We start from the raw sequence: 25097 nt of genomic DNA, 5'->3' as shown, positions 1-25097 counted from the left end.
TTCTACAGGAGTGATAAGAGCAGCGAAGGATTGCAAAAATACCATCCCTTTGAATCTTGGAGGTTGAATCCAGAGTTTGCTATCACTGGACTCTGGAAATTGTCAAAAGACATCTCGGCTCCACCAGCATCATTGATTCAAGGCTCCGCAAGTACATATTTCAATGCCGCGAAAATGGAAATACGGCGCATGAAAACCAATGCTACATCTAGTCTAAATAAAAACACTAGAAAAGAAACAAAAAGTTGGCAAATATGCACAACGCAAGAAAATATATCGCAAGCAATATTATAATTTACATTTGAAGTTCGTTTTCAATGTCATACCTCATCATGAATCAGTTTTCCGGCGGCGACATTGATATCTGCACCTTGCCCTTGACAACAAACAATTAGCATTTATCAACGGCTTTTTCCGGGGTGTATCTCACTTTTTCATTCAGCCAAGCCCCTTTCAGACTTGACTTGACACCTGCTCTTTCATTCGCTCTCACCTCTGCTTTACACAAACCCAACTCATCCTCTGGTAACCATATGACCTTTTGCGACTCTTTACTTGCCGGATGGAAAAATGCAGTTTCTTCGTCTTTGAATTGTTGGTTGATGACACCCGCTCCGCCTGGCACAGCAAAGTAGCGATGTCTGTTGGAAACGTGGCCTGTGTCTACTGACTCAACCGTTGTATGAGGTAATGATGGACGACAAGTTGAATCATGAGTTTTTCTTGGAGATGAGGCATCAACTGATAGAACGCCTAGTTCTAAATCAGACATCTTGGACGAACAGAAGTTATCCTTTTCTGTCTCTCCTATTGATGAGTTCATGGTGCCTGAGCGATTCTTCTCAGATTGACTCGCCTCATCTTTTTCACTGTTTGGTGTTACAGGGGACAGCTCACATTCGAGAGAATCCACATGCTCTTTGGTCCCATCGCTTTCAGGTCGGTAAACGAGATGCTGCTTGAATGATGCAAATTGAAAACGATGATGCTTGGCTCCCTTTTCATTCTCTTGTACATTATCATAATCTTCTCCAATGACACTACTTTCGTGGTTGTCTTCTTCTGCCATACCGTAGCTTAGATGTGCTAACGATAGGGGTAAACAGTGTTTGAGGGGACTGTACTGTACAATGATGGTGTACTGGAAAAAAATCTTTAACACCATCAGTGTTCTTGTCTTTGGCAAGCCAACTAGACTAACAGTGCAGATCATCAACACAATCATCAAAGCTCCTTGTGGTAAGGCACTTGGTTTCCCATGTTCATTTCTTGCCAGAAAGAACAATGCTGTCATGCATATTTCTTGGACATACATACCCACAAATAAATGTGTGATAGCTTTGGGGAAAAATAGGCCACCAGTATCTGACGAGGGAGGCTGATCAATGACCCAGATATAGTGAAATTTGTAGACAACAGATGCAAACAGAAAAAAGGCCGCACCAAGGCCATTGATGATAGGCGAAATCACACAATAGGCAATCACTTTGTAGGTGTCAGCTTTGTAAGACTTTTTTGTCAAGAAGCATAGAAAAGAGATTGACTCATGACGGCGTAGACAGTAATGCCAGGAAAGGTCTCTCCCCAGCAGGGAGAGTCCAAGATATACCTGGTTGCATAGACTGATCGCCTAGTTTGTTTTATAAGCACAGAACAGCAATTGATGATTAGATTTTACGTACGGCGTGCCACCTTGTAGGATGATTTTGACATAATAAAGAGTCAGTTTGTAAAGCCTAAGTAATGTACCCATTGTACCAGTAAACTGAGTCAGAACGAGGGTAATAAAGAATGTTGATGCCGTAGGCATCTGTGAAGCGAGCGTGGTAGCGATTGATTGTGGATTATTGGCAAACTGATGGAGGGAACTAATCAAACCTGCTGAGAGTGTGATCACAAAAAATGTGTGCTATATCGGCATTGTTAGCGGTTGCTTAAAGAGTAAAATCATGCTTACAATGACCAGAAATATAAAGTATCGAGTCATTAAATCTAGCTCCACTCCAGTCTTGTTCATTACTCCTTCAAAAACCGCCAAATCTACATCTTTATCAGCTTTCTCTTGCTAAAGAGACCTAGATATTTACGGCGCAAGATAACAGGTAAGGCCATCATCAACAATTCCAAAAGCACTGGGGGCAAGATACCACTAAAGACACCTTGTAAGAGCTTTTTATCGAAGGAGTTTCCCGCAATCCATGCAAGCCATTTGAATTGTGAAGTCAAAGTCGCGACATTAGACATGGCACCAATAAAGGCAACAGGAAACGTCCAAGCAAATATAAGTCCACCTGTCGCAGCCCATGAGATAGCTTGACGGACATTACGTTCATATTGGTTGAGTGAAAGATTGCGCCAAATGATATTGGAAGGAGATTGTTCGGTGAATCGAGCATTCATAACATACCTAGAACGTACCTTTAGCGGAATCAGACTAACTTTAGAAAGAGAGCAGGGGACTTACGGTTGATTGTGGGTTAAACACTGGACTGCCATATGAGCTGCAATTTGCTGATTGAAGAGGATAAAGGCTGAACTAAGGGGTGGGTAATGGTCTTCTTTGCCTGGGTGCCGAATGTCGTCCAACAAAGTTGCCCTACTTTTTTCCAATCCAACAGTACAAGACATAATTTCTTCTCTCGCCCATTCGATTGTATCAACTCTATGGCCTATCTTAAGCCAAGTTAAGCTAAAGGGTGCCCAGCGAGGCTTGACATAATGTTTGGGCCGTTTGCGGTGGGGTACGAGTCGATCCACGAGTTCCAGCTCGTCCTTCATAGCTTGCACTGATATGTTTTCTGTATCAATGCTGTTAGGAGTGCTTGCATTCGAGAAACCTATGGGGGGTAGTCGCGGGGGAAGGGATGGCAATCGCTTGGAATGAGGATGGTTATTTGCTGGTGCAAGGAGTTTGAAAGGGACAGGTTTGTCCTTTTCATGTAGTTTCTGTATTTTCTTGTCGCGGTCTCGCTTGAATTCACGAGCCGTTTTGATTAGCTCAACTTGAGCGATTTCAAGCATTTTTGATGCTCGATTGCGTCTGTTGTAAAGGTTTGGCATTTCTTTGAGGTTTCTAGATAAATCTTGTCAGTAAGGCAGGAAAAGTAAAAAGGACTCACCTGTTTAGCCAAACTCTCTTGACACCACCAGGCAAATGTGAAAACAGCTGTCCAAGTTTCTCCTCATCCAAATAATGGCGTGGAATACCAGTAACAAGCACTGTATTCGCTTGAGGAAGTTTAGAATGGCTTGGGCTAACGAGATGTTTCTGTCTAATCACCAACCAATGCTTCATCTCGTGCCATATCACATAAAAGAACCAGACTACCCCATTCAGCTCCTGACAAATCTAAAATAGTCGACTTACAGATAAACACATAATCCAAAATGAGAGGAGCCCAGTATCTGGATTGCTTGTCATGTGCCACATTACCAAAAGTGAACTTGTCGAGGCCTTCCTTGCCGTCGACACGGGAGTCTTTCGAATATGCGGGAAGGAGCACAGCCCAAGAGATGAGCCAGACAGGTATCATGGCTTTAGCCATCATCATTACAAACCGTACAAACATATACGGATCCACTCCATTCTTTTTCAGAATATCTTCTGGATCCGCTGCAGTAGAGGTGAGCAAGAAATCCGGCAGCGACAACAAACATACACCATAATATCGTCCACAACGGCCACAACAAATGTGAACCTAGGACTGGCGCCTGTTTCTCCTTTGGAGGGATATATGTCCTCGGCTCATAACTAGTGAATCGCGTCAGCTAGTCATCACCTGTTGGTAACCGATCCATACATGGCTTTCAGCCACCTCCTCAAGATAACAAAAGCAATAAAAGCTCCACCAGCCACACCTCCGTTCACAAACAGCGATGTAACGAAGGAAGCGGTAGAGGCCGAGGCAGCATCCTCTGGCGAAGCAGAGAGGGCGTCGTCTGCATTGTTGGTTCTACCTTGGTCGTCAGCAATGTCCATTGTAACTCTTTGCACCTACGCCATGGCTTTTTGGCGGTAGAATTCACTAATAGGAATCTAACCAGTCTTTTCTTTGTGAGATAGTTTTTATTGTGACTTGAAAATGTATAAATTAAAGATTGGTTCGAAACAGTAGCTTGTGCCTGAATTTGCCTCCACTTTGGTTGTCACTGCCGTTTTGATCAAATCAACTTTTGTATTTGAATTTGTTGAAACTTTTGTTGTTTTTATACTTGAAATTGAACAGCCTGTCAAAACGAGATAATCAAACAGCCACCACGGCAGTCGAGTGATAATGGCAGGGAGAGATGGCAACGACTCGGTGGGCTGTGGCTTGCCAGGACTTGAGCTCGTTCTCGGATGAGGTTCAACTGCAGTTCTGTATACAACAGTACTGGAATGATGGACCATACAGCATTTACAATCCATTGTCTCGACCCTAGATAGAATAGAGGCTATCGACGATTCGTTTGGATTAGACAATTGCCATGCCAATAGAGGTAACCCTCTTGCCATCTCAACAGCGCATATGTTGCATAGAGAAACATACTACCCATAAGAGCTACTTTTTGCGCGCTTCGTCCCAATACTTTACACACCTTCATGGCTCTGGGATCGGATAGACTGTCATTCTCACTCTTTACTCGACTCGTCACCGTCTTGTTTTTCTTTTGGGTGCGGATTGCCAACGGCGGGTTTGTTGCCTTTGTAAATTTGAACACTTTGTCGACAAGACTCATGTCTGGCTTCAACATATCGCCGGTATAGGAAGACTCCACTGAAAATTGACTATTGCCATACACCGGCATAGGATCCTTACTGGAGCCACTTGCAGCAGCAGTATGGCCTTGAGGGTCACTTGAATCGACGTGAATGATTGAGGGCGGATTTACTGGGTGATTTGGCAAAAACAGTCGTGCCCAATCTTTTAATCGCAAACTCAGTCTCGCCGTCACGTCTGATGCTGGCCGGCCTGATTGTGTTGACGCAGCATTAAAAGTTGCTGATAACGGCTGGTTGAGTCCGCTGGGATGTTCCCTTCGTTATCAGACTTAATAGATTAATTGCCACCCATGACGTTGGCTTGATTGTGGCTGTCCCTGGACAAAACTCGGATTGTAGTTGCCACACGTAGAATGCTATATATATATATATATATATCTCCAAGGGCCGTTTTCTGAGGCCGACTCTGAAAATCTCCTCTATTCGAGGAATAAAGATGGCTCGGAATTGGCATTGGTAATGCTTATCTTTTGACAGCTGTTGATTTGCGTGGATGAGCAAAGAGTTAGTCTTGTGCGGTTTCCTATAAGCCATCCATTAATTTTGACAAGTGAATAGCCCATGGTGGTTGTATTGTGACTTTTGTTGAGCTGCAAGTCCATTGCGTTTCTGGCGCTGGGCTAGCTTATGATCTGTTGGAAGCATCGATTTGGGCCATGTATAGAGAAGCCAGTAACTTTTTGTTATGGAAAGGCAGATAAGCATGTTGGAGTTCTTTGTGAAGGCAAAGAGTAGCTGGTGGAGGCAAAAAACCACATCGCGTCGCTTTTGATTCCCTATTAGCGATCTTTTATTTCTATTTAATCTTACTTTTCTTCATATTTATCGTGCATATCCACAGGGGTGAACGGTTCGTCAATACATCGTCAGGATGGCAATGGCTCCACCTAGAAAAGGCAAGTCCAAGTTTTGTCCTGCGCTTGGCTAAACATACCCTAGGTGAAAATTGGGAACTTCGCCAGCAACTCAACTCAGAGTATCGTGACAAGAGGGCAGATGCCATCAAACGAGTTATCGCAAACCATACTATAGGAAAGGATTGCAGCGGATTGTTTCCAGATGTCGTCAAGAATATGGTTGGTCTCTGCTTAAATGAGCCCAGGTCTGATCTCGATGCAGCAAACGGACGACCTTGAGCAAAAGAAACTCGTCTATCTTTATCTCATGAACTATGCCAAAACCCAACCCGAGTTGGTCATCTTGGCCGTCAATACCTTTGTCAAGGCGAGCTTACCGTCGGGCAAGTCAATGTCGGCTGACAGCTCTGGTAGGATACGGCGGATCCGAATCCCCTCGTACGAGCGCTTGCTATCCGGACAATGTCTGTCCTTCGTGCTGAAAAGACCCTCGACTATCTGGCAAATCCTCTCTCCCGGTGTCTCAAAGATGAAAGTCCATATGTCCGAAAAACAGCGGCGTTGTGTGTGGCCAAAGTGTTTGATCTGAAATCAGAGTTGTGTGTAGAGTATGGGTTTATCGAGACATTGAGAGACATGATTGGAGATGGCAACCCGATGGTGCGTCTCATGCGCAGGATAGGTTATCAGCTGATCAGGCGTAGGTTGTCGCAAATGCTGTCGCTGCGCTTGGAGACATTCATGAAGCCTCGCTCAAAACGTCCACTCCAGGATCCTCGGACGAGGATTCTCCCGTTTCTCGACCTGATCAGCAACTTTTCATCATTGACTCTGCTACGCTTTCCAAATTGCTCGTTGCGTTGAATGAATGTTCCGAATGGGGTCGAATCGCCATCTTGAACACTCTGGCGAGATACAAAACGCAGGATGAGAAAGAGAGCGAACATATATGCGAGAGGGTGATGCCTCAATTTCAGCATGTTAATGCCGCCGTGGTGCTTGGGGCAGTCAAGGTTATCATGATCCATATGAAGAACGTGACTAGGGATGATTTGTTAAAGTCTCTTACAAGAAAGATGGCCCCTCCTCTAGGTGGGTCTTGCTCCGTTTAGACTTTTGCTTATTTGCCAAACAGTCACTCTCATTTCATCACCACCAGAAGTTCAATGGGTCGCTCTTCGTAATATCAATCTTCTCCTTCAGAAACGTCCCGACATTCTTGCCAATGAAATGCGTGTTTTTTTCTGTAAATACAACGACCCGTCGTACGTAAAGGTGGAAAAACTAGAAATCATGGTCAGATTAGCCAACGAGAAGAACGTGGATACCCTGTTGGGTGAACTTTTAGAGTACGTTTATTTATCTTTTACCGCTTGTAAATAGCTGATAAAGTGATAGATACGCTTCTGAAGTGGATGTTGACTTTGTTAGAAGAGCTGTTCGTGCGGTGGGCCAAATTGCGATAAAGATCGAAGAAGCTGCTGGACGATGTGTTGGTGTTTTGATGGAGTTGATTGAGACTCGTGTTTCATATGTTGTGCAAGAGGCCGTCATCATCATCAAAGTTTGTCCAGTTTTTTGCCATTATCCAGCCAGTCGTGGACCTTGATTGCTGAGTATCGCTTAGGACATTTTCCGTCGATATCCTCATTCTTACGAGGGCATCATTCCCACCCTTTGCGCTAATCTTGAGGAACTCGATGAGCCTGAAGCTAAAGCGTCTCTCATCTGGATCATTGGAGAGTATGCTGAAAAGATTGAAAATGCAGACGATCTTTTGGGATCGTTTTTGGAAAGCTTTCAAGAAGAGTCTTATCCTGTGATTCGTTTTTCCCTTGAAGCAGACGGCTCACTGATACGTGATTTAGGTGCAATTGCAAACTCTTACCGCAATCGTAAAGCTCTTTCTCAAAAAGCCAGATAGTTCACAAGCTATCGTTCAAAAAGTTTTGCAAGCTGCTACAAAAGAATGTGACTCTCCTGATGTTCGGGACAGAGCGTATATCTACTGGAGATTGCTCTCTTCTGATCCGGCAGCTGCCAAAGTAAGAAATTGTCCAATCAATATCTGCGCTCGTTAATAGAACAATCCAGGCTGTCGTCCTTTCTGTTCGACCGCCCATCAATCTTCCGCAAACAACTGTCCCTCCGGCAATTCTCGAGGAGCTCATCGATGAGATTTCTACCCTTGCTAGCGTTTATCACAAACCAGCTGCTACATTCATTGGTGAGGGTCGGCTGGGAGCTGAGGAAATGTCAAAGAGGAATTTGGAGTAAGTCATCGTCGCTTTATTCTTGAATGTGTGACGGCCGCTAATATACCATGGAATTAGCGCTGAAGACGAAATGTCTAGAGAGAAAGCGTTGCAAGCAGTGGTGGCCGGTCAACAAGCTGAGAACCTTCTCGACTTTGACGATGAACCGACGCCTACGGGTAATTTGACAAGCGGTATCTCTTCACCTCCTGCTGGTACCATTTCAAGCGCTCAAATCGCTACTGCTGCCAAAAGCATAAATCCGTTAGACGAACTAATGGATCTTTTCTCTACAGCGAGTATGTCTACGCCAGCCACTGGGCCAGGTCAATTACCACAACAACAGCTCGGGCAACAGCAGATGGGAAATAGCTTTGGTGGACTGGATGAGCTGGCCGGGTTGGGCAGTCCTTTGCAGAGTTTGTCGCCACAATCTACAGCACAATCATCATCACAACAGCCTGCACAGGTGAACCTGCAACCTCAAAACGGTGGAGCGCACAATGATTTATTGGAATTATTATAGAATGGCAGGAATATCTGACAGATGTACACAATAGGTATTATCTGCAACTCTGGCTCACCACTCCAGCAAAATTCTCACGAATAATTTTCTCTGATTCACGAATAGTGTCTATCGTATTTGCATTCCCGTTATTATTACCCTCTTCACACGATACAGTACCCTGCGCAACCTATAACTCAAGCTTTCTTCTCAGCTTCGGCATCAGCCGTCGAGTTTTCTGATGTTTTAGGTAGGTTTGATGTTGCTTCACGCCTGCAAAACTCCCAAAAATATTCGGTGGGTTTAAACTCAAAAGACCTGCCATCTAATAGAACCTTGAGTGTTGTGTCATCGGACGATTTCCTATCGTCTATAATGGTCATGATGTTGGAATTCCCGGCTGGTTCTGTGGTGGATCTCTTGAGACTGCTTGGTGGCTCTGTGTTGCTGCTCGTGTCAAGAGAGTTGGCTCTGTCTGCTTCGCTCATGTTCACTAGCTGCCTCAGTATCTTTGGATCAATCCAATATTCTGCTTCTCAATGATTGCAATTGTAATGCGACAGCTTACAACGGGGCTGGGTGCTTGCCTTTTATAGCCAAATCCATACTCGAGTTCCGAGATTTTCATCCTGCAAAATCGTAGAAAAAGAGACAAGGATTCTATCTTCGATGGCACCACCAACCCATCACAAAGGATCATATACGTTTGCCTTCTCAATCTCTATAGGTTCTTCATACCCCGCTGCAGACGCTTTTCACCTGGCATGTGTCTCAGAGCCACTGCGCTGTCAATTGACCTTTCATTCGCTAGTCAGGCAATATTCTATTGAAAGAAGGGATGATCATTCAACAAGACAAGTCTTCCATTCAGAATTTCAAGTCAGCGCTGTAAATGCCATGTTGTCGGATCTTATACAGTCTTTTGACCAAAACAACAGTCTGATTACAAGTTGATCAAACTACTTTGTCATTGGCGAAGCTAATAGCCTTCTTTCACTTGAATATAACTTCTCATTGTTGGTAATTGATATACTATAGTAATGTTGGATATATTGATTTGACTATACAAGTAAAGGTACCAAGCATGACTGATGATGGTAATATTCTAGAAACGGCTTAAGATCGGCTGTTGGGGGACTGTTGGATGGACATTCACTAGAAAATATGTATTAGATGCCTTCTTTAATTAGAAATGATTTATATAACGAATTAGAAACAAGAATCAATGAATAGCAAAGTGCTTATGTATGCAACCAGACATTACAATTTCGCCAGATGGTATTACAAAAGTTCAGCAATTGGCTCAATATATAGCAAGCATATCACTACAAGTTACCGACGTTACCAACGATTAATTGCTATTATCAGAGCATTCTAATCAACTTCCTCTCATTACCATCGCTTTATGCATACCAAATACTCTATAGAATTCACATACCGATGTATTAGAAATTAAAATTCAAAAACAAATCAATTTGAATTTGGGTATTCATATCCCTTGCACCACGTGGCAAATCCTTAACACTGGGCGGACCGTTACAAACCTTATTTTAGCTCATTAGAAATGACGAATGTTATTAAGCCGCCATCTCGTGGCGTGTCGTCTTATTTCTTTTCTCCAATTTCCTTTGTACATTCTACTTTTTTTTTCTTTCTTTTTTCTTTCTTTTACGTTTTTTTTCTTTTCTGCTATGTTTGTCGCGTAAATACTATCCGTCTACACAAAACTAACTCAAAACTCTTGCGACAATGTCGTCCTTGCTCGAAGCCGTTGCTGCTTTCGACGAGGGCGCACATGTCGACGGGTCCGAACGAGGAAAGTCTCCCGTGGTGAGTGGCTCGCCCTACAGAAAAAGAACCTTGCTTAGCTATATTGCAGGTGGCAATCACAGACATGTCTTCGCGAGCGCCAACGTCTGCCGAGATTGACGCAGTGATTGCGGCAGCTATTGCTAATGCTCCGCCGCCGCCGCCGCCTGAAATGCATGCTGACAGTGAGTGCTGGCGTCGTTGTCCTCGCTCATGTGGGTATAGTGAACCGCTCGGTAACGCCTCTCATGACAAATCTACTGCCCTCGGCGGTTGGTGCTGACGGTCGAGTCAATCTGTTTGTTGGAAACGTACGTCATTTAGTGTAGTCAATCACTGATCTGGATAGCTCCCGTATAGGGTACGTTGGCAGGATTTGAAGGATTTATTTAGAAAGGCTGGAACGGTCCTTCGGGCCGATGTCAGTTTGGGCCCAGATAATCGGAGTAGGGGCTATGGCACGGTTTTAATGGGAAGCAGAGAGGATGCAGCAAGGGCAATAGGTGGGTGGATCGGTAACGATGGCAGCTGACGATTAGACCGTTACAACGGGTATACTTGGCAGACCAGAACGTTGGAGGTCCGGCCAGACAGGTTGCCGCCAGAGTATGAACCACAGACTTACCCAGCCCACAACTCTCGTGCTTCGTTGTATCCATTTCACTCTTTCCCCTCGTCTCATTCTCCGTTCCCTGTGTCTGGGCATCTCACGCCTCAGGCGCCAGCGTGGATATCTGGGCAATCACGTTCGTTCTCGGCTGCGGGTAATTTGGGCGTGGCAGTGGCAAGCTCGGGTGGCTCCCCTCTAAATGGCGCTTCACCCATTTTCACCGCACAGCCATTACCCCTCTCAGTTCAAAATACTGGACCTACTGCAACGTATCTTGGACAATCTCCGCTTGCAGGTTCGTTGAATTCTGGGACGGCACTCAACTTGAGAAGGCATTCTCTGGCGCCTTTTGGGACTATGACTCCACCCAATGTTGCTTCTCTTCCCCGCACAACTTCGCCAGTCATCTCTCGACCATCTTCGAGCAACAAAACCGTATCTCCAGGCGGGCGAGTTCCTCCTTCCGGACCTTTGGGTGCTCTGCCGCCTTCCATGTTTGCAGGTCTAAAACCATCCCCTGAAGGATCTATTGAAGTAGAGGGCCCTGGTGTCAGCCCAAACGCCAATACGAGGCTGCCAGCGCCTATACCACAACTTGAAGGTCTGGCAAATCAGGGGCCAGGGTTGGGCCCGGTCAATACGCTCCATGATCGTGTCATCTTTGTTTCCAACGTAAGCCAAACCTTTTCAAGACTGGAAAAAGACTGATTGGTTGTAGTTGCCGTTAACCATACAGTGGCAAGATCTAAAAGATATGTTGCGGCCCGCGGGCACAATTATCAGAGCAGAGTGCGTAAGGCCAAATCTGAATACCAAGAAGCTGACGTTGTTGCAGTGTAGCAACAGATGCATCAGGCAAGCCAAGAGGATTTGGAACAGCGCTCTTTGGAAACGAAGCTGATGCTGCTAGAGCTGTTGCCATGTTCAATGAGTAGGTGTTTGTTTAATCAGCTGCACTGAGGCTCATTACGTTCCAGGCGTGAAGTTGGAGGTTATAGAATACGGGCAACATTGGAAAAAGATATTCACCCTGACGTCTCCACTTATTCTTCTAGAGGCTCAGTTGATGCGGCTATTGCTGCTGGCGCGACAGTGCCGACATCTCATGGAAATCTCGCTGTAGGCTTGGTAGCAAAAGGCGAAGAGGATAACCTCCCTATAACGCCCATCGATACTTCGCTAATCCCGCCCTTCAAACCGCCTAATGCATCACCTAGCACCAAGTTTCCTTGGAACCTCAACATATCAACTCAAAATATTGCTCCGGGTCACCATCGATCTTCTCTGCAGCATCGCGCCCATCTCGGGCCTCACCCATCTCAACATGGGCAACATGGTCAACACGGCCATAATGGACATGGCTATAGACACCCCCATCCTGGACCCATTGCCATGCCGTCTTTTGCTCATCCAGTTGACGGCAACTCTCTTTCGCCGCTTCATACCAGAGGGTTACCACCTATGACCCCCAGTATGCCAAGTTTTGTATTTGGAGGATACCCCGAGACTCCGGGGCATGCACCAGGTACAGGACCCGGCTGGACCACACCCGGGCCTTTCTCGCCTGGTGTGCCTGTCACGAGTCCCAACACATTCTCGTCTTATAATCCTTTCGCAGCACCTGGCGCCCCCGTTCGTTTCCCTTCTCTACCTAACCAATCTGCACAAGGAGGCTCGGCACAGCTGGGCACACCCACAACACAAGCTTTTCCAAACGGGCCATCATTTTATGCTGGCCCACCTGGTGCGCCGCCTCAATCTAGTGCTGACGGAATGGGTGGAGACTACTTTGGCGGGATGACAGGGCCTTTCATAGGGGCGAGCAACAATCCCAACAGACTAGGAGCAAACATGACAATGAGAGGGAACGAGAAAGTGAGAAGTAGTCCTCTTGGGCATAAAGTCTCTGCCCAATCAAAGCCAAATGAGGATAATGATTCTAACGTCTCTCCGATGAACAGAGGGGAGGTGTGGGAGAACGGGGAGGATCTTGGCAAGATGATTCATAATCTTTCTCTCTCCGGTTCCGCCATTTATAATGAAGGACAAGGACAAGAGAAGGAAAAGGGTTTAGCATTCAAACGTTCAACTTCTGGTCTTAACTTGCCTGGTTCCGGTGGAAACAGCGATGCGCCTTACGGGGGTCGAGTCAGCATGGACGATGGGCGACTTGGGAGACGCTAGAAGACATTAGACTTCTCATTCTTTTGCCACATTAATTCACCATTCTCTTTCACCGTTTCAAATCTTTATCCACTATCTGGATATATTCTAGTTTGGTTTTGTATCTGATGTCGGGATTCAGTTTTTTGGGTATGGGTTTCTGGCATGGGTCTTTGAGGGATTCAATTCACGGTTATGAGCAAGAAACTAGGAGTAGGCGAAGGTGTTTTTCATAATAATTTTGGTGGTAACGTTGGATTTATCTATTGGTTGGCTTAGGCATTTGATATTAAAACTACAAGCATTTTTTAAGAAATCAAAACAATTAAAACTTTCCGTTGAAATATGCATTATTCCCTATCCCATGGACTTTCTCATTCATAGTTGCTAATGCCCATCCTTAGTTATTCATTTTAAGCTTGTTCCACTTCGATATAGCCGCGTGTAAATGATTCTATACTCTATCGACTCTACCAAATCATTTGTCAATAGCTCTCGCTAATTCCTCCCAGCTCGTTCTTGGCTTGCATCTTTTACTAGAACTATCATAAGCCCATAACACACTGTTGAGACATGAGTGGCACTTGCATTTATAAGCCGGCTCCCAGCCCCCATTGACATCACTCTTCTTCAATAACGGATTCGGCGATGTATTTGTGGTTGATCCCAGACTGGTGTAACCCAAATCGTACAGCTCACAATATGGCACTTGAAATTCTAACAAGAAATCCCAGACATCAGCGTACGTCCAGTGCAAAATAGGATGAATCCGAAGAAAAGGAGGCCATGATGGATCGGTGGGTGTTATCACTTCCACGGCTATAATTTCAGTTGTACTAGTCAGTGTAAGTGCCTACAGCAAGAAAGTGTGAAAAAGGGCAAGTCACCATCGTTTGGATCTCCTTTTCTGGTACCAATCATCACCGCCTCTACCCCGCTCCCTCCTCCTCGTCCATCATTTTCTTTACAGCTCAGCCACTGTTCTAAAGCATCCTTCATTCCACCCCCAAACCTCCACAAATCCAAACCATATAGTTTTGTTGAAGCAATAACAAATCTGTCAAGTTGTGGAAAGGGACAGAGCGCGGTAATGTATACGGATCGAATAAGTGGATAGGGCAGGGATATAGATGGGCGATGGTGAGTCGAGTAAGGATGAGGAGAACTTTTAGTGGAAGAGGTGGAAGAGATGGGCGGAGGCGTTTGGGCAGATTGAAGAGGATTGAGGGATGGTGAGATAGGATATTCAGTAGACGACAGACAATTCTGTGGACCTCGCCAGGGAGGGATTGTCACATGGGGATCAGGCTTGGGTTTGAGTTGCTGTGAGACGCTTGAGGCGTGTCTGGCATACAACACGGCAGCGTAAATATGTAGCAGGACAGTACCTGCATTGCCAACAAGTTAGCTTCTGTAGTATCTATTGTAGTCAAGGATGCAACCCATCTCACAGTCTTTTCCACCATTGAAGCTTATTGCCACTTTTTCCTCTCTACTTGAATAAGCACTCAAAGACGTCTTGCAATTGCATAACCACTTACCCAAGTAAGTCAAGGACACTTTCGATGAGAACAAGGGCTCCATGTATCAGCTCACCCAGCGGATCTTGTTGCTGAGCCCGTTGCAACACGGCCAAGAGTGATGACGGCAAGTCTATCATGTTTTTTTTTTCAGAATAAAAAGGATCAAGACAAAAGCAAGTATTAATAATATATCGAGTAATATCTAATCTCGGGACAGTTCAAAAACAAACCGAACATCGGCGAGTACCGACAGCCTTGCATGCCTTGTGGTCTATCGCGCGCCTAACTTCATCCCAACTTATCGGTAACCTCCACCCTCTATGTCCACTTCCAATCTGGCTGTTTGAGATGAAAGTGTGTATATCGTCTATCCATGGGATCATCTTTGACCCAACAGTGGTCATGTAATTGCTCCCATATACAGCTCCTGGTACTTGGGTCAAACTAGACAACACCTTCCAATAAATAATGTGGGACGAGTCCTCGAGGCCAAATGTCTGCATTCACTTGATAGTGTTACGAGTAGCGGTTACAAGGAGTCGGAACGTCTGAATAGGCTATTGAGGCAGTCCAGCAAGGCGCAAGAAACTGTCCAGTCGGCGCCACCATCTGCTGTGGCTTTCAACGATGTTGTGGGTGACAAATGGCGGGAGCTCATAGATGCCATATGGGTTGATAAAAGCAAGAGGACTACCGAGAGATCAAACGACAGAAGCTCACTGTATTGTTACTACTCACTGCTGAGTGGAAGTTGAGCGCCAAGTAGCATTATTCTAATAATCGTATCTCCATCGTCACTGTCAAAACCTCCAGCTTGTCAGAACCTTGGAATTACTCCATGGAATATAGCCAATAAATAATAATGCAACGTAGATTGCATTATTGTGACCTTTTGGTACAGAGCGTGGATATTAATTATTGGTAATATTCATGACACAGCTCCTAGAGGCAGAAAATTGGAATAGAATAAATGACAAATGAGATGTAGACTAGAAATATCAAACTCCAAGTATGCAGTACCAGGAAATTTTGCTGACATCTATTCCGTTGAAAATAGGGCGATTGATGGCACCGGTGTGCCACACTGGGTTTTGTTGATGATAACTATATGAATAGTATATGTGAATGGCAGCAAATCTAGCACTAGTTATGCATTGAATAAAGTATCCACGGTAAACGTATTCTACGGTTTTATCTATATATATATCCCTTTCCTTATCCTTGAATGTTCTTCATTGACGGACTTATCAATCGTCTTTACCAGCCGCAGTGTAGAGTGGTGATGCACTTACAGAAACACCTAATGGTTGAATCAAGTGTCCCGATCTGTGTACGTTACACACATATTCCGAAAAGTTATCAATTCTTGAAATATCAATCATTGAAATTATATTTTTGAATTAAATTATCTCGTTGTACTGCTCTCAAAAAGTCCTCAAACACAATGCCTGCTTGTAGCGAAAAGCCAACATCATTCCAACACACGTATGTTCAATTATTCGACTATATATAATGCGATGGCAGCTAGAGCTCTTGGGAGAGAAGTTAGCCAAGGTTGATGAGTTGAGATTGTAGCTCACGTTGATAATACAAACATGAGCGCATCTGTAGATAAACGACTGTCAGCTTCTAACAGCAGAGCTTTGAGTTTCCGAGGTACTCACATTGGAGCAGTAAGAAACTTGCCAAAGAGTCGGCTGATCCAGCTGGGTTGTAGAGCTGAGTGATGACCAGTTGGTTTGCTGCCGCTGGTGTTCCCGACAATAGAATGGCAACGAATGTTCTGACTTTTCGTGGTCAGTCTAGTGAATCTCACACAGCGCCTACTTTTATCGTGATGGGGAAAGAGACCAGTATGGGCTTGTAAAGCTTGAACAACAAAACTGTATTCATCAACGTTGTGAAAGCCATGGTGGCGGAGTGTGTTGCCTACATTCCAAAGACGGGTACTATGATCACTGAAATGGTGTCAATTTGAGAGCAAGCAAAAGAAGAAAGCCCTCACTTTTACTAACTGTGAGACCTACAATAGCTGCTAGTGGTAAATCTATCCAATTCTTTGGTAACTATCGTCTTGTCAGTAATTACTTTTCAACGCACAACACCCTTCTGACCTTGAGCCGGGCAAAACTCGCCCCTATCAACAACAATGCTGCAGGAACAGCGATACCTCCTAAAAATGAAGCTGTATCAAGAATGAAATGCAACGGGGGCTTCCCATCCGGAGCGTTGGGCATTTTGATCCCAGTCCATCCATTCGTGTGAGTGAACAAAGCCTTGAGAGGTTCCACAACAGAGATTGGGATACCGAGAATGGTAGCCCAGGTAGCATTGGGTAGATTTTGGATTGTTTTTAGCATACGTTTGAAGACGGCCGGTTTGGCTGGATATGGTTTAGGTGAGACCGATTCGGTATTTTGAAGGGTATTCGGATTGTCCGCAGCTTCAGTATGAAGGGGGAGTATGGGGCTGGAGATGGCTACGGCAGTACTGGAGTGAGGAACTATCGCTTTGATAAACTTACTGCTCTCTTTCCTGAGAAAAATCTTACCTGCAGAGGTCTCATTTATTTGACAAACCCCATCTTCTTGCATATATAATGCAATTGGATTCTTGCACGATTCAGGTTCTCTTTCAGAAATTTCCATCTCTAACCTATCCCCGGCTTCACCGTCCGCATAGGTACTGGCAGAGTGTCTCTTGAATACGACTTTTGATCTTGCTGCCTTCAAGTATTGTCTCCACCGCTGTTTGAATGGTAAACGGTCAGGTATTTGACGGTCTTGTTGGAAATCCCAACCGCAAATCTACAGCTCATGGTTGGGTGCTAATACAAATGCTCATGGTGCACTCACTTTATGAGTGCCCAAACCGAAAAAGGTAGTGTTCATGATGAAGATGAAGATGCTGAGTCTACTGTCAGAATAACCCAGAAATCATCTCAACCTACGCTATATAAGCAACGCCCAAATCAACGTCCGTATCTGAGTTGAACGGAGCGTCTTGAGCCATGGTCTGCACGACAGCTGTGGGCAAATTTCCTAGGTCAATCTTAGTATAAATCCAAGACTTGAATATAAAGAACAAACCCCAATTTGAGATCACTCCTGCCTAATACCAACAAGTCAGGTAACTCTCATCTTCCCATTGAACTTACAATGAGGATGCCCCATCTGAAATCTATTGGCACGTAGAAAATCTCTCGTATGAGCCACGCAAAGAATAAACCCAAGGCCTGATACATCACGGCCACCGCCGCCAAAGGTCCAAAAGCCACGATATTGGTCGATGTAAAGGCAGTAACCATGGAAGAAAAGATCAAGCATGGCAAGGCAACATTCTTGAAGCACAATTGTGAGTGGTTGTACAGTAGGCGAAGAACGAATTGACTTGCAATAACCAAACTGCCTATACCTTTTGCTCCTGCCGTAGATATCATGCCCTTCTTGGCAATGATGAAACCTACAATAATACACAAGGCCATCTTGAGGGTGGGCACAAATGCTATATATATATACGCCTGGTCAGTCCCAGCTGCAAGAGAGAATAAACTCTCTCGGTTCTCGTTGACTGACCTTTGTATATTATCTGGCCTGTCGGACTTGACCCAGACATTGTGACATACTTTTGATTATCTGTGACTGCCAAATTCTATATCCACTTTATCAATGCAGATTAATCTTGAAGGTTTTCAAAAGTTGTATAGATATAATCAATAATCATGAACACTCTGCCCAAAAACACTTCTTTATGCTTTTCGGACCGACCGAAGCCGAAACTAGATCGATTATCTCCAATTTTTTTAGTCAAGCAGTCGCCGTCATTACCCGTTATCTTTTTAGGCGAAGCAGGTCTCGCCTAAATATGTATTTGCAGTGTTTGAAAATATAGATGGGAATACAGCCCTAAAATACATTTCAAAAGTGCCATGCAATCTGTGTAACGAATTGTCCACCAATCTAGCATCTATGCACCTGTGCAAGTTGCAGTCTCATCTCTTTGCTGACTCTAGGAGTCAACTTCTGTTGCTTCAAACCCCTTTTCTGCCTCCTCTACACATTTTCTCATCACTCTTTCCAATCTTGGCAGCTCGCAAACCAGCGATGTGCCCCTGTCGAGTCGCATTAAAGGAGGCACTTTACGTCTTTGCTCAACAGATGGTATTGAGGGTGACAGAGAAAGGGCTCTTTCCGAGGCGAATACGGTTTTGACAATTCTCTCCATGTTGAGCGAAGCCATAGGGCCAGTGAAACAGTCGACTGTTCTATGAAGGCCTCGGGGAGTTGAGGAATCTTGAATGAGGTAATGTCTTAAATCAGGCAACAAAGTGAAATCTAGTCCATATCTGTCGTCTGCCGTCAGTTACTGACCAATAACGCGTTAGTGATAAGCTTACCGACTTCCTAAATGATCTTTGACTAGTCGGAACTTCTCAACTCCCAGGATTATCAACCTCCATTCCATTTTGGTATCAAGCTCTTCTCCGACAGTTATAATTGGCAAAGTACCCCGCAACAATCCCACAAAATTTCGACTGGCTGTGTTTCTTCGCTTATCTGCAGCTGTGGTTAGTTCGTTGAGTTTGGCACTGAGGAGTGGTGACAAAAGAGCATGGGGATTTTTTCTGCCTGTTTTATTATCCACAAGCGAAGAGTTAGACGCCAGAAAAAATGTGACCTGATATGAATCATCGATGGGTGTATATGTGATGGAAGCACAATGATCGGGAGCGTATTCGAGTATCACAGTGCACAAGTCAAAGGAAAGCATCTTGACGTCTTTAAATTCTTTTAATTCGCTCAAGCGATTGACTAAGTTTTGACAATCAGTACTTTCATTGATCGAAACATTCAGACAATACGTACTTTCGCCTGCAACCGCAATAACTTTACTCAATCTTTCCCATTGTTCCAAAACCTCTGATACACAACACGAGATGTCTTTTGACCTAAACCTGACGACAGAAGATTTATGATCAAATGAGATACCCTCGCTTTGAGCTGCGCAATTCTCCTTTGTTTCGCCAATGTCTTCACTGGTGGTAGATGATTTGATCGTAGCAGCCGACACCGAAGGTTGATGTCTCAAAACAACAACAGTACAGACTTCAGCCTTTCCTGTCCACCATCCTTCAATCCTCAACCACATTTTAGGCATGGCAACATCCATAGCCTCTAATCCTCTCTTACCGCCTCGCAAGAGATCCTGTACACCAACGCATATAGCAGGTATCATACCAGCCAAAGGAGACAAGGATGTAGGTGCAGCAGGGCCGGAAGAAGAGGGATATTGGTGGGTATAGGGAATTTGCCGGTCTTTTAATTGTTGTTCAATCATGGTTTGTGCCACGAGAGCACTGATTTCAAAGATTAGTCTTTCGGTTTGAAGAAATTGAGTTGCTTACTTTGATAAGATAAACAAATCCTTTAGATCCTGGCTTTCTACTTCCCAATTACTTTCTTTACTACTTTCGTTATTAAAGGAAACATCGCGTGACTCTCGCCGCTTTTTTTCTTGTCTTCTCCTACGTAATTTGGCAAGATCCATCCCTGTTTGGTCTCCTACTACCATCATTCTACCAATTCCATTTTCATGTGGTACTCTGATGACCTTAATCAACTCAAAAGAAACACCAACTGATGAGACTTTGGCTACGAGGTAATGTGAAGCAGACACTGGAAGAGGAAGGAAGATGGTAGAGGCCGGGTGAAGCTCGGCTTTTGTCATATCTGTAAGGTTGTTCAGTGGACAAGCAGTCACAGGAACAAAACACATGCCTTTTGTACGTATACCTAATTGACGGAGAGGGCTATGACCTAAGGATCTCATTTGCCCTTCCAATTTCTCCATCACAACAGCTACAATCAGTCTCATAATCTCATCTGCCAGTTTTTTGCCATTTCTGACTGCTTTCTCAGCTAATTTTGCCCTCTTTTCTCTTGTTTCGTCACCTTCGTCTACGCCTTCATCATCGATTTCAAGTTGGCCTGTAAAAGGAGACACTCCTAGAAGCAAATGCTTTGTTTCAAATCGAGAAGGTAAAGGTATTTTGAGAGTGAGGGGCTGTTGCAGAAGTGAAAAAGATTCAGAAAAGGTGGGCTGGGATGGAAAAACCAGGTGTGAAGAAAGAAGAAAAGTTGCATGATGTCGAGTAAGACATGCGGCATGAAATCGCGTGCATGTCATCAGCAACTCATTCACGCTAAGAGCATCTTCTTCCTAATCTGTCATCAGCTCGTGCGATCACTTAAATCATATGGCCCACAAGTTTCAGCATAGCGCCATTATCCATCACATCTCCATTTTTGAACCCTCCTCCAACACCAGCCTCGCCAACAGTCCAATTGATAGCCAATCGAAGCCTGAGAACTCTCTCATTGGATGTTAGGTCTCCAGTAGAGATGTCAGCAAGTGTGCTTTGCAAGGAAGAAGGGAAAGTCGTTGATTCGGCAAGACTTATTGAAATGAGGCCGCCAAATAAAGGTTGGCGCAAGATAGTAATATCAGTAGAAGATTTAGTATTTTTGCTAACTGCAGCCGGCTCTTGACGAGAAACCGGTTGAGAAGGTCGCTCGCGCCTGTGAACATAGTCAAAGATTTTCAGGCTGTACAAATAAGAGAAACCTACAGCCAATATTTGATACGAAGCGTCTTCTTTTCGCGGTCCAGTTCCGGTATGAGCTGAGTTCTCCATTTGCCTTGCGCTAAAACAATAGCTTGCGAAAACAAAGTCTCCAGTTGATATGATAATGAAAGATGTTCTAGCAGGACATCAGCGATAATTTCAATTTTTATTTTCTATAAAAAAAACTTACGGAGGAAGTTGTACAATCTTACCAGCGGTGCATCTATGATCCTTTTTTTATAAACATTTCCCTTCGTCTGCACATCCGGACTAGTTGTCCCCTCATCGGTTGATTTTTCTTTCGGAATCGAAGTTTCTCTAGGCATGAGGATTTTATTCGCTATATCCATAATCATCTGTCGCTCTTCTCCCTTGAAACTCTTGTATCCCAGTGCTTTTTGCCCACTACCTCCAGGGTCATCTACCCCTTTCTCTTTTTCCTTCCACCCCCATTCAAGACCTGTTAACCACCATCTTCCTGCATCGGTAAAGTCGGTCAACGTGAGTGTTGCTTTCCAAGTGTCTCCTTTTGCGTACAGCTTGCCATCTCGTATATCCTCAATAACAAGTTCTGGTGGAAGGTAATCAAGACATCTTAGACGATATTGGATCTGATAGTTGAGCCGTTTGAGTATTTTGAGGATGAGCGAATTGCTTAGAGGAGGCTTCTTAATGTAAGGTTCCGTCAAAGTCGTTGGCAAACACATGTAGTCACCTTTCGAAAGAAGGACTAAAGATGTAAAGAGATCAGGGTTACGTTCTCGAAAGGTCTCGACTTGCAGGGTCACATGCTTAATATGGTCAATAGCAAGATTTTGTTGAGTTCTGTGATGGACAAAGTACTCTTCGATCCGTTTTCCATCAGTAACTTTTCCTCTAACGACGTCCTGAGAAGAGGCTTTTCCCTTGCCTTTGATAGAAAGAACGGATGGAGAAGTATCATTAGAACTAATATTAGAATGAGGCGTAGGAAGCGATGTCCCGTTGGGTGGAGCATTATTTATGGAAGGCGTAGTGGAAGAAGAGATATCTACGGATGTCTTCCACCTAAGAACGGCGAGGTATTTTAATAAAGCTTGTCGGGTAGACTTCGCAAATTCAATGATGTGTTTTGGACGATCTTTAGGTGACACCTGAGGCAAACTTTCGGCTCACATATCAGCTGTTGCATGTAGTATGAATACCGCAGTGGGCTTACATGTCAGCCAAAAGTATTCTCAAGTCATGGTTTCCCTTTTTAGCGAGCCGGTCTAGCAGCACTGCCAACGGAAAATTTTCCTCATCTTGGTATCTCACCAGTTCAGATTCAATCTGATCTGGAGAAGGAGTTGGATACGCAAAGTATGGATTGGAACCCAATTGCGGATTCTCAATGACAGTAGGATGAGTCGAGGAAGACCGCATTGCAGCCAGTCTCGAGACTGGCACGATGCCAAGATATGGCTCTTGATGCGACACCTCTTAAGCCCCCCTTCTGTAGCTCAACGGCCAGATTGAAGATATAAAACAATTTCTAGAAAGTTAAGTGGAAAGAAGAAACTACAACAAAGAACTTTCCAAGATGACATCGGAAGATATATTAGGCGTGCAAGCGATCTCAATAAAGGCGCGCTCAACCCAAATTGTAATTAAGCATGATTAACGTTAGTTGCTGGTCAAGAGAAATTGATTACTTTCAATTTTGGTCTTAACCTTTATATTTATAACTGCACTCATTTCATCTGCCACGACTGCACCTATTTTATCCAGGAGGCAGGTTGCTGGCTTCGAAGCCGGAGTTGTATCTTGAAGACCATGGATGACCCAACGGGTCTCAGTATGTTGTGCTTCATGAACTGATTTTTCATATTAGATATACAGAAGCAATTCTATCACAGACTTTGGGCACATCTTTTGGAGTCAAGTTTCCTATTGAGCTGTCTAACGGTTGTATCTCATACGTTACTTGATAACCTGATGACAACTGAAGTTCACGATTTCCTGGCAATTTCAAGTGTTGACTGCTAATCAGCCATAGCTGGACGGGTCTTTTCACAAGTAGGTATTGAAAATGACTATAGTGATCGCTCTCAGGCCTCAACCCTTTTCGATGGGATGCTATCCACTGCGTGGATCTTATGTTAGTTCCAACGGCCAACATGACTGGAAATCAACAAACTTATTTTGATCTTTTGTCATTAGTTGCCTGATGAAAGCAGTCTTGTCTTTTTCCAGTCAGAAGCTTTGTTTGCCATGAGACGAGAGACATCCTGTATGGTTCTACTGGGCTTAATCTGGCACATCCAAATTGCCTACAAAAGATATCATCGTTACAGTTAAGAAGAAACTGAAGTAGTCATTTCCCTAGCTCAATTAGCCGAGAGAGAATCGTGCAGCCTTTATTTGTAAAGTAATGTCTCTATAAAGTCTTACGCAAGATCAACCTACTGAATTTATACAGGTTGCTTCAAGAAGTGATAATGGCTGATAAAGCTAGAGAGGCCCATCTGAATAGCTTGGGAATACGCTGTCAATTTTCTTTGTTCTTATCGCTTACGGTTTTCGAGTAATCTGAAAGGATTATCTTAAAAAGTAGTATCTATTATACTCTTTTGACCCTTTGACTGGTAATATTAGTCGCCATTGCAAGACTCAACGTAAACAATTGTCATTGACATCTTAAGCGTCTAATTGAATAGTAATAACAACCTTGGTCGCTCATTTTCATGACGAGGCAGGAGGTCGCTGTTAGCTTCTGTATGTGCAATTAAGCTGTATAATACTAGTGAGATTGAATGATCTGCAGGACCTACTCTACACCTCGGGGAAAGCAGAGAGCAATTCAGAATCCAGAACCGAACATTAACTGATTTCATTCTTTCTATCTCTGGTTGACAAAGTACTATTTTTATAAGCCACTATGCAAATTATCTTTCGATCTGACGACTCGGTCAATATAGATTTGATACGCCTTCATCTCCAGGCGCATGTATAATATATATACTGGTTGTTGACATTGAGCATATTTTCATTGAAAACACTTGTCTCTAAAATGATGTCTATTCTATTTTCAACTTTATTATACTGTGGAAGATTGAAGGTACGTGATCTAGTGCCTGAAGGTTGCTACAAAACTCATCTCACTGTCCAATTCTTTATTTGATTTCTATTTTTCATTTCGATATTCATTAGCACATATACAAGCTTCCACGATATGGTTGAGCAGAAATCTTCCATACTCGCTCCGAAAGAACATCTAGCTCCTCACTCTGAACACATCCCTCTCGCTACAGAGCTTCATCCCATCTCAGATGCCACTCTCACTGTCAGAGTGATCAAGTCTTTTGAATTTCGTACTCAAAAGAGTCTGGTTCTACAGCACCTTGATTTGAGAAAGTTAACCGTGGGAGGGCTTATGGAAATTGTGAGAGAAAGTAAGCGTCAACGTCAAGGGCAGAGGTGTGATAGGCCAAAGTGCTAAAGTGTATGCTCATAATCTAGAGATCAAAACTGCTTCTGGATTTAAGCCTTACCAAACTCTTGCCCTTGGTACTTTCCTTATTTCCTTCCCCTTGGACTTGTGCACAAAAGCTTGACTGATGAATACAAAAGATACCATGAAGCTTTACACTGTCGCACATGGCCACAAGGTCTGATAGGGAATTTCATCGGAAGAGACTCAAGACTGACATGTGGGATGAAGACGACAAATTTGATTATCAATCTTGATCATGACGAGTGGATCCTTCATCCTAACAAAACTCTTGAAGAGATAGGAGCTCGTAAGTCGTATGGTATAACTTATACACAGTGCAATGTTGACTTTGGTGATCCAGAAAACGAAACAGAGTTGTCGTTCTTCAATCGAGAGGCTTATGAAAGATTCAAGCTCGACCCAGAGGTTTGTCGTGTCGCCAATTGCCTCAATCTGGCCGCCAACTTAGCTTACAAATCCATAGGTCAAGTGGGACTAACTACTAGAGAGATTTTATTGTCAATATCAATATTC

At 44.0% G+C, this 25097-nt stretch overlaps 8 protein-coding genes across 8 annotated transcripts; 3 read left to right on the top strand and 5 right to left on the bottom strand.

Annotated features, from left to right (window-relative positions):
• Positions 1-337: 337 nt before the first annotated feature.
• Positions 338-4003, bottom strand: L203_101146 (uncharacterized protein; the record flags this gene model as incomplete). Its single annotated transcript, XM_066210591.1, has 13 exons — positions 338-376; positions 431-1153; positions 1202-1485; positions 1545-1630; positions 1683-1909; positions 1958-2040; positions 2088-2407; positions 2465-3073; positions 3120-3324; positions 3368-3613; positions 3660-3751; positions 3801-3953; positions 3999-4003. 13 exons carry the CDS (start codon positions 4001-4003, stop codon positions 338-340), a joined length of 3072 nt encoding a protein of 1023 aa, XP_066066688.1.
• Positions 4004-5633: 1630 nt separating this feature from the next.
• Positions 5634-8400, top strand: L203_101145 (uncharacterized protein; the record flags this gene model as incomplete). Its single annotated transcript, XM_066210590.1, has 11 exons — positions 5634-5658; positions 5702-5838; positions 5882-5986; positions 6034-6279; positions 6324-6711; positions 6755-6968; positions 7018-7183; positions 7247-7438; positions 7488-7664; positions 7714-7892; positions 7953-8400. 11 exons carry the CDS (start codon positions 5634-5636, stop codon positions 8398-8400), a joined length of 2277 nt encoding a protein of 758 aa, XP_066066687.1.
• A 176-nt stretch (positions 8401-8576) lies between these two features.
• L203_101144 (uncharacterized protein) lies at positions 8577-8867 on the bottom strand (the record flags this gene model as incomplete). The annotated part of the gene is made up of 1 exon (XM_066210589.1): positions 8577-8867. The coding sequence occupies one exon, from the start codon at positions 8865-8867 to the stop codon at positions 8577-8579; it is 291 nt and encodes a 96-aa protein (XP_066066686.1).
• A 1261-nt stretch (positions 8868-10128) lies between these two features.
• L203_101143 (uncharacterized protein) lies at positions 10129-12982 on the top strand (the record flags this gene model as incomplete). Its single annotated transcript, XM_066210588.1, has 6 exons — positions 10129-10209; positions 10259-10373; positions 10728-11470; positions 11517-11587; positions 11634-11729; positions 11776-12982. 6 exons carry the CDS (start codon positions 10129-10131, stop codon positions 12980-12982), a joined length of 2313 nt encoding a protein of 770 aa, XP_066066685.1.
• A 477-nt stretch (positions 12983-13459) lies between these two features.
• Positions 13460-14621, bottom strand: L203_101142 (uncharacterized protein; the record flags this gene model as incomplete). Its single annotated transcript, XM_066210587.1, has 5 exons — positions 13460-13497; positions 13550-13780; positions 13849-14349; positions 14413-14453; positions 14503-14621. The coding sequence occupies 5 exons, from the start codon at positions 14619-14621 to the stop codon at positions 13460-13462; spliced, it is 930 nt and encodes a 309-aa protein (XP_066066684.1).
• A 1358-nt stretch (positions 14622-15979) lies between these two features.
• Positions 15980-18099, bottom strand: L203_101141 (uncharacterized protein; the record flags this gene model as incomplete). The annotated part of the gene is made up of 14 exons (XM_066210586.1): positions 15980-16016; positions 16065-16089; positions 16149-16232; positions 16312-16367; positions 16418-16442; positions 16490-16550; positions 16599-16963; positions 17036-17291; positions 17340-17391; positions 17435-17525; positions 17574-17595; positions 17642-17824; positions 17879-17988; positions 18060-18099. 14 exons carry the CDS (start codon positions 18097-18099, stop codon positions 15980-15982), a joined length of 1407 nt encoding a protein of 468 aa, XP_066066683.1.
• A 393-nt stretch (positions 18100-18492) lies between these two features.
• L203_101140 (uncharacterized protein) lies at positions 18493-22513 on the bottom strand (the record flags this gene model as incomplete). Its single annotated transcript, XM_066210585.1, has 9 exons — positions 18493-18829; positions 18881-19295; positions 19350-19840; positions 19889-20213; positions 20262-20703; positions 20750-21062; positions 21113-21245; positions 21300-22252; positions 22308-22513. The coding sequence occupies 9 exons, from the start codon at positions 22511-22513 to the stop codon at positions 18493-18495; spliced, it is 3615 nt and encodes a 1204-aa protein (XP_066066682.1).
• A 1789-nt stretch (positions 22514-24302) lies between these two features.
• On the top strand, positions 24303-25062 carry L203_101139 (uncharacterized protein; the record flags this gene model as incomplete). Its single annotated transcript, XM_066210584.1, has 6 exons — positions 24303-24522; positions 24590-24637; positions 24701-24738; positions 24792-24870; positions 24925-24989; positions 25048-25062. 6 exons carry the CDS (start codon positions 24303-24305, stop codon positions 25060-25062), a joined length of 465 nt encoding a protein of 154 aa, XP_066066681.1.
• Positions 25063-25097: the final 35 nt, after the last annotated feature.

This window comes from Cryptococcus depauperatus, chromosome 1 (assembly GCF_001720195.1).
Source record: "Cryptococcus depauperatus CBS 7841 chromosome 1, complete sequence".
NCBI lineage: Eukaryota > Fungi > Basidiomycota > Tremellomycetes > Tremellales > Cryptococcaceae > Cryptococcus > Cryptococcus depauperatus.
Note: the sequence above shows the minus strand (reverse complement) of the source record. Positions and strands in the feature narration are given on the sequence as shown.